A 13,958-nucleotide genomic window follows, 5' to 3' on the forward strand; every position below is an offset into this window, starting at 1 on the left:
TCAGACAGCAAGGACAGCGCCATTCAGAAATCAGACAGCAAAGTATTGAATCCATTAACATTTTTTTAATTGAAATTTATCTTTCAAGTCACACTAGAAGCAAAAAAAAAAATGAACACACTCGGGTATGAAATGGCAGAGCAACAGTGTGGCAATTCCAGCATGTTGAATATTCTGAAGTACACACTATTAATCATCATCACAAGCAGACAGGATGAGAGCTGCACCGTAGTTTATTTGAAATCTTCATTTCTTTGCTGGTTCCTTTCCTGTAGGTAGGGTCCTCATTAAAAGGTGCTGGTTAGCATAGCTTCAGGCTTAGGCTATCTCAGTGAAAAGGTTCTTGCCCATTTTCCCCCAATTCCACTTCCTAAATGTCTCAGCTGCTGCGTTAGGTGCGAGACAGATGAGAAACAGCATCTTGCTGGCATAAAGCAAGCCTGACAAGGGATTCAGGCCAGCGCCTACTCTTCTCATTAGCCAGATGTCAGAGGCCAGTGATGGGAAACACTGTGGTGCCTGGTGCCAAATTTGTTAAAATGAGCACTGTGGCTTGGCAGTACCAAGTCAAACCTGACAGTGCAGAAGGCGGCACCAACTCCAGTGGTTCACCATCACTCCTTGTAGGCTCCTAAAGTGAGCTGTACTGTAATAAGCACGACACTGCTATAAAGTAGGGACTTCTTAGTGAGGCTGACTATCTGGCAGAAGGGGTAAGAGGCATCAACAGCCATGCAGTTGTCTTCTTCTCTCCATAAGAGGAGCTTAGATTGCTATGTACGGCGGTGGGGATTCCTTGGAAGGCAACTCTAAGGCTTCCTCATACGATGGCAGCACAGCCTGAAAGAGAAGACAATTAGTTATCCGCTGGGATCACAGGAAGGGTTTCAAGTGGATTTGATCTTGTGTTTCTCTACCTTGTTCAAAACAGAGTAAAAGAACCACATGGGCTGTAGGAGATAAAGGGCAGAAATCCAGAAGAGGTAGAGGTCAGCAGCACTTTAAAACCACTTTGCTGCCAGTTCCACCTCCTTCTCCCAAAGCATAGTTGCAAACAGACCAAGGCTGTTGAATGTCCAGAATTAGCACCTCATTACCTAATGAAAGAAGCTGAGCGCAGATCAGCAGTGGGCATGCACTGCTGGCAAGATAAGGCTCATTATATTTGCAAAGTTTCAACAAGGAAAATGCCTACACTTTGCATTCCATATTCTTCCTCTTTACTTCTCATCTGACTTTATAGTGAGTGTCTCTTATTTTTGGAAGGTCTTCAATATCGTTCCATTGTGTCAGATCAGCTGGATGCTACTGTTAAAGAGAACGCCAGCGATCTAAGATAGGACACTGATACTCATCTTTCACCAAACTGTTAAAATGAAGGGTGACGCACCAAATCTTTCAGACACTGATTTGGTAAAAGTTGAAGACCAACTTAATTTTAAACAAAGGTAGTGCTACTAGGCACAGAAACTAGAGTTCAAGTGAAGTAAAAACCACATCTCTGGATCATAGAATACAAGCGATATAGTCACATTTATGCGCTTTGCCTGAAGCCTGAGTTTCAGGTCCCTTGCAGATACCAGTGACTCTGAAAGATTTTATATAAAAGTGAAGTTAAAGGAGTATAATATGATTGGAAACTGAATATTGGTACCTGTTAATGCACATTTGAAGGGTTGAATTATCTCTCAGACCACCAAAAAAGCAAAAGTAAAGATCATCATACATCTCATTAGTCTAAACCATGCCTTTTCACGGTGTAAATCTGAAGCAGTCTTTACTCACCTTTTCAACTGCTTGTGGGTCAACTTCTGCCTCCTTTCTCTTGCTGGCTTTAATATACTTAAAGCAGCTCAGGACACATTTGAACATATAGGCCTGAAAAGGAAAGGGAAATAAAGTCTGCCATTGCATTGCAAGTCAACAAGAGCATTTCCACTTTCACTATCTGTTTGCTATTGTCCTGCTCTCTTTTCAGGAGGTAGAAGCCTGGGACCATGTGGCCTTAAATCAGTCTCTCTTGATCCTTCACTAGAAAAGTGACAATTCTGTCTATTCAGAACAGCATACTGGCGTGGGAAGTCAAAAGGATTCGTAATACCATTAAATACAAAGCCCATGCTTAAGACCTCTGAGAGCACAATGTTATCAGGTAGGAAAGGAAAGTGTGTCTTTCTTGTTATTTTTCTGAGCAGGCTACAAAAGTTTGGCTGTCTCAGAAGTGCACCTTGGGCACAATATCCACTGCCCAGAGATCCAAGGCTCCCTGGTCAAGTAGGACTGACCTGAGAGGTCGGCTCGTTCAACAAAACCCTATGTTTGCAGTCGTTACACTGCTCTGACAGGACTACCTTGCACCTCACGGAGTTACAAGTCGCAATAAATAGAGCTTTTCTGAGAAAAATGGATCGATTGATGGATTGTGGCACAAGAAAATAAGCGAGGCCTGTGAAACCTACCATATTAAATAAATATTTTCCCTGCTCTGTACAGCGAGGCAAAGTCGTGTGCCTCTTATTTATACTGGCGCAAGACTCTACTTTAAAAACAGTTGGCATTTTCAAAGGAACATAGGGAGTTATATGCCCCGAGAACAAGCCATCTAGCTTAGGATTTCCTCAAACAATGAAGACTGTTTGTCTTGACACAAAGCCAAGACAAAGAATGAGAACAAGGAACGAAGTATCTGAGTTGAAGGAACCCATCTCTCAACCAAACTTCCAGAGATGAGGATGTAAATCCAGACTTTGACCACCTTTAGGGAATACTGCTAAAACCTTCCTTTTCCCACAAGCCTCTTCATACAGAGAGCAAATATGCAAGACACTGAAGCCATCGTATAAACTACAAAAAACCCCACTCATCCACAGAAGAAACAAGAATAAGATAAAATAAAATTTAAAAAATCATACAACAAAAAGATTCTTTCTTTGATTTTGATTCTGGAAGTTTGCTGCAGTGTCATCCCAGTATCTGCACTGAATTCAATGAAGCTGACTTCAGTGAAGACTGCTGCAAGCAATAGCAGGTTCGAGCAGAACACATAAATATACACAGCTTATGTAAAGGCAGTGACCTTGGGACCATCCTGTCATTGGCCAAATCAAAACACTCAAGAGGCACTGTAGGATATCCTTCTCCACACTGAATTGAAGAAGGAAAACTTCCCTGGCAGCCGTTGACGTTACAAGTGGATGGGAAGCTTGTTCTAGATGTCAGGAAGCGAGCTACTTCAGAAATAATTATGTTAAACCCTTTCTTTTCTTTTATTTCCCATCTGAAATGTTTTATTCCCCTTGGTTTCTGCATTCTTATCACTCTGGTGGCAGAGGGGGTGACTTTATGATGCTGAAGTGAGGTAAAGATTACTTGTGGGTACACAGCAAAGGAGACTGCCCTGGTGGGCTAGGCAAGCATCACCCCTTCACTCACTCTGCCCTTTGAATACTTTGCATCTCCAAGGAACTTGGACTTAAACAACCAATGCTATCACCTTTGGGGCATTCAGTAAGGCAGATGCCCCATCTCTTCTCCATCTGCCAGACCACCTTTTAGATGAATTATGCTGCGGTGTGGCATGCAGATAACTATTTAGGGTCAGTAATGGGAAGCTGGCAGGCAAACAGCACCGAATACACAGAAACAACATTTTAGTGTAAGCAATAAATGCTTGTAATGGGTCATTAAGCAAGACAATTTATGCGAAAAGATCCTGGGCTAGTCCAACATATTTAGATGCTACCTTGGTGTGGGTGTTCAGTGAATTGAAACCAATGGGCCCTAAATTGGCCAAATGGCCTTTTTAGGTCTAAAATTTTTAATAGTGTTGCCACGTTCCTCATCAGATCTTTATCACTTGAAAAGAACCCTCATGAAAACGGTTTTGCTACACATGGAAAAGGAGAGAGATTGTCACTTAGTTTAAAGGATGTGGTTCCTAATGACTTGGTTTGGGGACTTTAATAGACCAAGGAGTACCTGTGCCTGTCCTTTTTTTTTTAATTATTCTCCCCTCATGTCTCCTCCTACAAACTCCAGCACAAGAAGTCATTGCAAGTTAAGCAGTCTTGTAGCAAACCCTGCTGAAAATTCAAATCAACCCATTTACCAGGTCAATGAGGTTTCTGCTAAAGACCCACACTGCCAGCTGGGTTTCAGGGCTATCTTCACTCCAATTGTGCCATTTATGCAAATATTAAGAGATAAGCCCAAGTCAGGTCTGCAGTGCAATCACACAAGACTCTCCACTCCACACTGGTTTGTCTGGCCACCTGGGAAGAATCTGAATAAAAAATGCTCTCCAACTAACAAGGAGCATTTTTCACTGTAACAGAATCTGCTCAAGTACCTGGAAAGATCTGGTTTTCTTAGCTGGTCTGAAACCTCTCAGTGAAAAACCTGTTCTCTGATCCATTGAAGCAAGAAGAATAGAAACCATCTCACAGTAGAGTTTTCTGAGATGCAAGCAGGATTTAGCAGCTCACGGGTTTTAATTAAACTTCAGGGTATCAGGGTGCATAACTTTGCTTACATCAGTGTGGATACAGCGACTTACCCAAGTGGAAGTTCTAACCTGCTGTGTAATGATCTAATTTATTTTGGCACACAAGAGCAGAAAAGTTTCCTGTGTTTGTTTTCAAAGATCTTCTCCTTCTAGAGATGAATGGGAAGTAAAAGTTTCTGGATATGAGAGAGATTTTGCTTTATAACTCACATCTGCTGAAGCAAAAAACCAGGTATTTGAATATTAGACCTGCCTCAGACACTATGCATAGCTCCTGCTATACCCAAGGAGAGATCAACAAGGCTTTCCAATGCCTTGGAGGTTTTGAGAGAGAAGTAAACCCAATTCCTCCTACCCTCCAGGCAAAAAAGCTTCGTTTCAGTCTCACCAGGCCCTGCAGCCATTTACCTTCACGAAGAGGACAGCAATGAATGCAATGGTGAAGGTGACCATCACTTTGGCGTATTCCTCTGTTGGTAACTTCTCCAAGGTCGGCAAAAAGCCCTGTGAACAGAGGGAGAGGCTTTTTCAGAAGACTATTTAAATGAGAACTAAAAGCATGACTGTTAAATAAAGATGAAAGTTCATGCATTTTCAATGCATGCAAGCAGACTCTATCCAAATCATTTTGCTTTGCAATTTGCATCCATGAGATTCTTACAAGAAAAACAAGGTGTACTTTTAAGAAACACATGTATAAGCAAGCTGTCAGTCAAGAACACCGTGTTGGTGAGAACATATGGAAAATCCTCTTTTGTCATCAAACAGAGCAGTTCTGGGTGTACCATAGAGATCAGAGAAAGTTTACTCTGTCTTAACAGCCACTGAAAGAAACTTCACAGGGTGTCACAGATGTAAAATCAGCTGAGCTTGCTCATAACCTACCCCGTTGTCTGGAGACTTGAGGCTGAGATAGGTGGGGACCTCCATGTAAGAGCTGCAGAGAGTGAGGATACTCAGGCAGAAATCCAGCACCTGCAGAGCCAGGAAAGGGATCTTCGAGTGTCCCTGCTGAGAGAAGAGCAGGGAACTGAAATTTGTTTATAATTACAAGATTGCATCACTTCTATAGGTTTTCCACATTTTACACAAGGCCTATGCTTTGTTCATGCTGACAGCCTAAGCTATTTAATCCACTTACAGTAGCCAAAATGATGAGCAAACCATCTTATTGGGCCAATTCATACAAGCTCCACAGAAGAGGCTGGAACAGTGATATTCCCAGCTTATCTCCAACAAACCCTTCCTAGCACAGGCACAGCCAGAACAACCTCCCCAAAGCTATGAGACAACAAATAAAATCAACAGGAAGATTTCCAGACATGGGAAACCAAACAACATCCCAGCTGTCACCAGTTTTCCTTGCACACCCTCTGGCCTCCAAGGATTGCATCTTGTCTCCAGCCAGTATAGAAACCACCTCACCATGAAGAAGTGAGCGGTTACCTACCATGTGGCTGAGAGAGGACACAGAAACAATCACTGGGACTTGTATGTAGGAACTGAACATTGTCAGGAGGCTCAGGATAAAGTCCATGACTTGTAGGGCAAGGAACGGGATCAGGAGACGTTCCCTCTTCTGAAAAAGAAAAGCAATGCCAGTTATTTCTGTTCTAAATGGGAGAATGAGACCAGCTATCAATACCTGAAAGTAAATATATTTAGATATTCCAAGAATAAACTCTTTCCTGGAATTTCTGCATCTAATTCCCCATGCTGTGGTGTCAATTGATTCAGAAACAATAAAGGGCATCAACATTGAGGTTTTTTTCACCCACTTGGAAAGTTTCTGTGATTTTCTGCTCTGTGAGATGGGCACTTGATCCCATCAGAGCTGTAATTCGGCTGTCCTCAAAGCTTACCACTACAGAGAAAGCTGTGTTCCCACACCAATGCATGGCCATTTCTTCTCCTGAAATGGGAAATGCATCCCCAGGGCAATAGGGGAGTTACAGTTCCCCTCCAGGATCTGACTTGCAAATGAGCAAAGAGATTGGGCAATAAGACAACATTTCTAAATCATAACATTTCCATCCCTTAACACAAAAATAATCTTGATGGAAATGTCACCCAGATTTGGTAAATCTGGCAGTTAGCAGTCTCACAGACGAGCCTGAGATTGCAAACGAGCCGCCTTCCCCCTCTGTAGAAGAGCGGAGATATTTATCTGCTTTTTAAAACATACTTCAGCATTTTCAGTGAGCATCCTTAGTAATACCTTTCTAACTCAGAGAGGCCTCAGCCAGCAGCTAAATGTCATTTGTGGAGAACGTACCTTCACCACACCAAGGAGGAGGTTGAAGCTGATGATGAACAGCATGATGATCAACAGGAAACTGGTGACAACATCAGCTGAAAGGAAAAAAAGTAATTCCCACATTACTAAAAGCTGGAGCCTAATATCCCAGTTCAATCATACCTATGAGGAAGAGCTGAAATAAATTATTGGCAGAAAGAATTGTGTATATGGGGAAATGAATGCAGTACAGCTGGAAGGTAGCCCTCTTTTCCCTTTCAACACCCACTTCTTCATCTGTCTCTGAAGCTTCTGTTTCTTTAGCCACAGGGTTGAGCAGGCTGTCAGCTCAGGCACATGGGAGCCGAAAGCCTTCATCGTCTGGACTGAAATTTTAAATATCCTAGACTACAATATTAAGGTAAAATGAAGTAGAAAAGAAGACAGAGTGCTAATTATTAATAAGTGTGAGCTGGAAATTATTTTGAGACTGAAATACAGATAAAGCAGTGAAATCTGGTGAAAGATCTACAGGATTCTCCAGCAGACAAGAAGTATGACTTCTAACCACCCACAGCTGGTGTGGACCACAGAGTTTCCGGGTGAAATATCCCACCTCCACTCTGTAGCTGTAAGATGCAACATACACATTCAAAATAAATGTGTGAGGAGAACATCACCAGACAGCTCTACCTACAGGGCTGAAGGCAATCTTTGTCAGCTGTTTTGGATGCAAAAAGGTGATCCCTTACCTACATGTGGCTTTCTACCAGACACTTCCCCTCTTGGTGTTGCAGTCTGCCCTGATGCTGCCTTCCAAAGCCTATCTTGCACTGTACCATATACACATTTGGTCTTCATAGCAGTTTAGAGAGCGTGAGATTTTTTTTGTAATATTGGTTTGCTTCTCAAAAAATATTAATAATAAGGCGGCAGCAACTCATGCAACTTTTTCTGCCTCTGCATAACGTACATCTTTCATAATGATTTCTCCAACTCTCTACGATTAAGGCAGCAACTCACTAATGCAACTTTTTCTGCCTCTGCATAATGTACATATTTCATAATGATTTCTCCAACTCTCTACGATTTCTTTCTTATTGCTTTACCCAAGTTTGAAGTAGCAACAATCTGTTTGGGTTCTCCAATTCCCAAATGCTTGAATAAAGAGTTTAATTTTATTAGAAAAGAGCCAAACTTTTAATTTTCTGAGTTTTCCTAAAGTAACTGATCCTTTCCATAGGTACGTTTCTCAAACATCAGAAGTCTTTGATTACTAGTTTGCTTTCTTCCCTGCCAACTGCCCAATTTATTCCATGGCTATTAAATAAACCTAATGCCTAACTCTATTTTTTCCATTACCTCTTTCACTTGCTTTCGTAAAGAAATCCAAAAGTTGTGTTTTATCCTGTTGGATACATACAGTCCAGCTGCCCTGAGATCCTTCAATGCTCTGTATTTTTTCCTAATTAAAACATGCCTCCATCTCCCCAGCTTTGAGTGCTTGCCTATAGCTTTGGTACCACAAGAATTTTTTAGTGGATGGGGAGTATTTCAGTGTTTGGACAACCCAAGTCAGAGGAGAGCCATGAGCATGTCTGACAGGAGGTGAGTGCCCATTAGACACAGCAGTAGATTCAAACTGTCCAGTGCTGCGTCCAGGCCCTGCTAAGGAATGTGGGTATGGACAAATGCCACAGAAAGGACCAAAGATGATCATGAGAGGCTCTTTCCAGGGTTGTTGAGGACCTGCCTGGCTGCTGGGCTGAGCCACATCCAGCAGTGAGGGCAGGTGGCACCAACAGCAACGCTCCTCGAGGGGCTCCGCTAGTAGAGCGTGCCCTTCATTGCATTTAAATGCAGCAATATGAAAGGTATTCGAACTTCTCTTAGTACCTTCTCAAGAAATAGAAACACACTGGAGTCTTCTCTAGACATGAGATTTGCTGATGAGGAGCCCTGGGTCTGAAAAGAAGCTTTGACCAGCACTTCTTTTCCTGAGCATGAGAAGCCTTTTCCTCTGTGGGGTTCAAAGGGAAAAACCTTTTGACGAGGCTGCATCCCTCAAAGAAGCAAAAATAGCTTAGCTTAAGAGAGGGAGCAGCACTACATGAGCTCCATGCTGCACATGGAGGCGTCAGACACGCAAGACCTAAGGGATTGATCAAAAGTATCCAACAAACACTTAATCTACAACAGGGAAAAAAAGAGTGTTGATGGCACAAAACAAGAAAATAGCTTTTTCTTATAAACTGACAAAACCACAAAATGCAAGATGTGTTTACCATCAAGTAACGAGAATTGAAACTCAGAAGAGGAAGAAATCTTTGGAAACAGCAAAAAAAATATAAAACCCAAATCCAGCAAACCCCAAATGAGAACAGAGAGGGCAATGGAGAAAGGGCTTCAGTGCAGAAGAGGCTGCTCACAGCTCTGCATCTCAAGAGGGTCATGGGAGAGCCTAAGCTTCAAGGCAGAAAGCCAAACCCAGCTCTCAGAAGCAGGAGTGTAGAGACAAGGCTGTGATCTGGTACACAAAGAGCCAAAGATTACCATGAACACAAAACAAAAAAGAGTTTAACAAAGAAGATGGACTCAGCCTTTGTAGGAACAGCCATAAAAGAGACAATCGCAGTCCCAGTAAACCTCAAGCTGCCTTTTCCCTGGTTTTCCTGCCAGAACCAACAATCAGAAATTTGTCCCAGAGAGCCTTTATCTCTTCAGCACGGGGTTTCCTCAGCTTCAGGACAGCTGTGGTTTTGTGCCTCTTTCTGCATGGTCTCGTGCTCCAGATCTCTCGGCAGGCTCGCTAATTATTTGGGCAACTAGCCGTTGCTTCTGCAGGCTAATTGCTGGGAGAGCCCAGCTGAATTTTCCAAGCAGAACCCAGATCAAAAAAACCCTAAACATAATAACAAAGAAACAAAAATCCTGCAAGGCTACAGACACAAAGGATTTGAAAGAAAAGGAAAACCAAGAGAAAACAACTTTCCATGCACTGTCTGCCTCCTGTTTGTTGACAGCAAACAGTCATCCTTTCTGCTGGCAGCAGATCTCTGTTCCAGGGATGTTTTAGCACCAGCAGATGTGAACTCAATAATCAAAGACTTTACTTTAACAAAATAACTTCTTCCTTCGTGAAAGCTTATTTAGCAGAGGGGCTAAAGGAATGATATAAGATGGTAACTTTTTAACGTCTCTTCAGTATTTCCCTTCATTGTAGGATCAATGTTTGTCTCCTTTGTACTTAAAAACCCTCAGAAAGGGTAAAATTTAGGAGTCTTGAACCAAGCTGGAGCACCTGGATAATCTCAAACACAGGAGCATCAATCATTCCATGGTTTTCCCCTCTGTTCATCTGAGTGCCTATCTCAGGAATAACCTGTTCTCCTTTACATCACCTTAAAAAATACTGGAGTATTCAGAGAATAACAGGGTTTGTCCCTGTATACTGGCTCTTCGAGGGCCGTTACTGCAAGATGAGAGGCAATTGTTAAAATAAAGGAAATTCCACATGAAAGGAAGAAAAATCTTACAATGTGATGTGGTTTTGAACAGGGAGGTTGTGGAGTTCTAATGTTGGGGAATCTGTGAACTTCAACTGCACAAAGCCCTGGGCAAACTGCCCCAGCTTTGGTGTCAGCCCTGTTTCAAACAAGAGGTTGGACTGGAGACCTCCAGGAATCCACCTTTGATTCAATGACTGCAAAATCAGGCAGGGAAGAAATGTTGTTCCTCTCAAAGACTACTCCTATAGCCCTAGGACATCCTACCTACAAGAATATCTCAGTTCCACAGCCACCTCCAAGCTGGCAGTGGCAATTTATTGCTGACATAGAGTGTGGGGAGAGCTCGACCCTCTGAGGTTCACCTTTTTCCAAAAGCGGGCAGGAATAAACAGCAGCAACAAATAAATAAACTGCTCTTTCCTATGCTTTTTCTTACCCAAATTCTCTGAGACTACCTGATAGAGATCCCAGGGAATTTAATGAGAAGTAATATCTATGTGCTGTGCAGAAAATGCCATTTTCCTTGGGGTGGTGGTGTAAGCAGAATGGGGGTATATGACAGAGACCCCATAGAGCTGCACTGGACATTTGCAATGTGAGCAACTAGTACCAAAAACCCCCATTTATTTGCCAAATGACTAAATTTTATTAACTTCACATCAGGGTTTGTGCCCTGAATATAGCCAGGAGGGGCACTGACTGACTCCTAATATTTCCCATGAATGCAGAGAACCCCTTTTCTATTTTATGGCCCAATAAACTGGCATGGGAAATACAAGCAGGACTGGCAAGGCTGTGGTTTAACAGTTGTGTGCACAGATTGTCGAGGACAGTGATGTCTGGTTCAGTGCTGCAGGGAGCTGTTTCTGGACAGCTGCATCCAAAGGATGGGCAAGAAAGAAGCCTCCTGGTCCCTTTAGCCTGATTTGCTTTTCATTAGAGGAGGGGGGAGTATTTTCTGTATAGGATATGGTATGCATAGGATGTCATATGTGGTATGCATAGGATGTGGTATACGCTGTGCACGCAGGTCTTCAGGCGTAACTGAGGTATTTTTCTTGGCTGACTGCACAGAAATTGAAACAACTTTTCCAGTTGTACTTTGTCCACAGTGACAATTTTTATAGTCATTAATGAAAACTAAAAGTGATTAACACTCAGACTGTACACAGACGTGAATTGAAGACATCCTAAAGATCTGACCGATGGAAAGCAGTGGGGTGTAACATTTTCAAGGCAGAAAACCATTCACATTAGTGGGTTAGAACTGGTAAGGATGTTTTAATTGAAATGTTTTTGGGGGGATTGCTTTATGAATTTATTTTTCCAACAGGAAAAGCTAGTGTGCCAAAGCTTGTGTGCTTTCAGGAATGAAGCACTGCCAAGAAGTCTTTTGCTAGGATGGCTTCACAGCTCCAGAGTGAGATTTCCAATATACTGGAAATGAGGGAGGCTGCATGGGAAACGCACATACAAATTTCAGCTGTACTGATATTTCTTCTGATAGAGCATAGAGATGTGAACCTGACTCTTCCAAATTGCAAATGAATGCCTCAAATCACCAAGCAGCAAAGTCTGTCTCCTGTTCCCTTTCCCTGGCCAAGTTACTCTTGTGCTATTTCTTAAATATTAGTTAGGTAGTGAATTTAGATCTACTATAGATTAGCCAACATCCTGGCATTGACCAGGGTGGGAAAACAAATTTAAGGCTCCCAAAGACAATGAAGAACTTGAGTCTTCTTCCCATTTTAATCCAATGTTTTCAGCAAGTTTTATATTAATTTCTTGGTCAACTTGCATTGAAAAGCAAATTTCAGAGGAGCAGCGGTCAGAGCATTCCTCTTCTAAGGGCTTCTCATTACCCATCACCCTGGCAATCACAAAACCCTACAACAATTCCTGTTTTCCTTCCTGTCCCTGACCATACCTGTGGAAGTTGCAGCCCATCCCATATCCCCATTTTAAGCTAGCGAAACAAACTGCTGAGAAACCTTGAGGGAGCACTGATTCCCTATAAAGAACTCCTATATGTATTTTTTCCTACTGTATCCTGTGAAAACCACCTTCCCATAAACCTTGCCTTGTTTATATTCTCGGGCCATGACTACAGTGTTAGCATTATATATTCTGAGACGTGCTTTGATCTCGCAGGATCTACAAATAGAGCAGCAGATGCTGAGGCCATCGACAAAAACCTCTCCCCAAATTGTTCTCCAACTCTTCCATCTGGGCTTTGCAGTCAAACGGAACTTTTTGTGCTGCTTTGCTGTATCGCTTCCCTGCTAGTTTCTGGAAATAGAAGTGTTGCACTGTATTTATTCCAACTATAATCAGAAAACACTCACAATCTCCCAAGCAGAGCCCTTTGAAATGCTTGGGAAGAGAAGCCAAGTGGAAGTGCTGGGGATTTCATTAGAAAATGTTCCTTTCCTGTGTAGGAGGCAGTGGAAGAGGGAGGAGGGGGAAGACCTGTCATTTTGATTGTGTAGGAAGAGGGGGGGTTGTTAAAAACAGGGCTAATTTCACTTGGAAGGGTTCTCTTCTTAAAGAAAACTGTCTAGATTTGCAGAAATGCACGTCTTGCTTAGAAAGCATAAAATAGTTTCATACAGAAATTATCTGAACAATCTGTCTCAACAATTTGTTTCTTTTTCTTTAAAGAATGTTTTACTCAAATACTTGAAGAAAAGTAAAAATTATTGGCCTTGGATGATCTTGCTGCAAAAAATAATGAAAACCAGTTGTCATTTTTACATAAATCTATCTGTGGGAAAGTGTTCTGATTTGCAAATATCATGTTCAGTTTTCAGCAGTTCAGCTCACTGGATTAGTCAGAATGCATGTGCATACTCCTCCATCAGGAAAAAATATTTCCAACTATACTGATGTCCAAGCCAGGTACATCAAAACAAAACGAAGAAACAAAAAAAGCAACAAAACCCCCAAACCCAATAAAAGGGAGGAAGATCTTAGGGTCATACTTGCATCATGTTCTTTAGTTTTCATCTGCAAAACTAGAAACTTAGATTAGTGAAACAGAAAACTGAATTCTCCTATCTATGTTGTACTGATTCCAGTCACCGGAAAACAGCTGGGTTTTAGAGCGTGCTCAGGGTGTTTTGTGTTGCCCTAATGGGAAAGCTCCGTGGAAAGCATTTCCCAAAGCAGCCATCATGCAAGTCTAGACTGGTGTTGAGTTGAGCCATGGCTGCAGAGGGACCTCTGTGGACCTCAGCTAAGCAAAGCAGTCTCCAACCCACCCAGACTGGAGTGCTTTGGAAATAATGTCCCGTGTGAAAGTTGTGAGCCATGACAGCAGACCCTTGCTCACTGTCCTATTAGCAGGACTCACCCAAATTGCCATTTTCCACTCATCAATGCCTTTCAAAACAGCCTTGATGGATCACAGTGCTGCCTTTTGAAACATATGAGCCCATCTGTTAGCAATAACTTCACCCAGACAGCAACGATGCCTGTTTTGGTGCTTTCCACTATGTCTGACTCCTGCCCTGGGGACAAGTGAGTTTGGGATGTGCAGGAATCTGCTGTACATGGTTTCCTTTTCCTCCACTTACAGAGGGCCTCTCTGTGCATGCTTCCTGGTGAAGGACACACTGGAAAAGCAGGGAATGGGCAAGTCCTTGCTGCTGTGAGTTGCATTTTTCTCTGACTATGAGCCCTCTCTGTAGGGAGTGACAATGCAGTGTAG

General features: G+C 42.4%; 1 protein-coding gene across 1 annotated transcript in view; it reads right to left on the minus strand.

Moving 5' to 3' along the window:
- Positions 1 to 765: 765 nt before the first annotated feature.
- The window catches only part of LAPTM5 (lysosomal protein transmembrane 5), a gene marked incomplete at its 5' end in the record, with an annotated part of 14,345 nt that continues 1,152 nt past the window's right edge, over positions 766 to 13,958 (minus strand). The window contains 6 exons of the mRNA XM_010181872.1: positions 766 to 840; positions 1,786 to 1,878; positions 4,913 to 5,008; positions 5,390 to 5,512; positions 5,955 to 6,083; positions 6,780 to 6,856. Of these exons, the coding sequence (XP_010180174.1) occupies positions 766 to 840; positions 1,786 to 1,878; positions 4,913 to 5,008; positions 5,390 to 5,512; positions 5,955 to 6,083; positions 6,780 to 6,856 (593 nt within the window). The remainder of the gene's footprint in view (positions 841 to 1,785; positions 1,879 to 4,912; positions 5,009 to 5,389; positions 5,513 to 5,954; positions 6,084 to 6,779; positions 6,857 to 13,958) is intronic.

The sequence above is a fragment of the Mesitornis unicolor genome, unplaced genomic scaffold, assembly GCF_000695765.1.
Source record: "Mesitornis unicolor isolate BGI_N332 unplaced genomic scaffold, ASM69576v1 scaffold17663, whole genome shotgun sequence".
In the NCBI taxonomy this organism is placed as follows: domain Eukaryota; kingdom Metazoa; phylum Chordata; class Aves; order Mesitornithiformes; family Mesitornithidae; genus Mesitornis; species Mesitornis unicolor.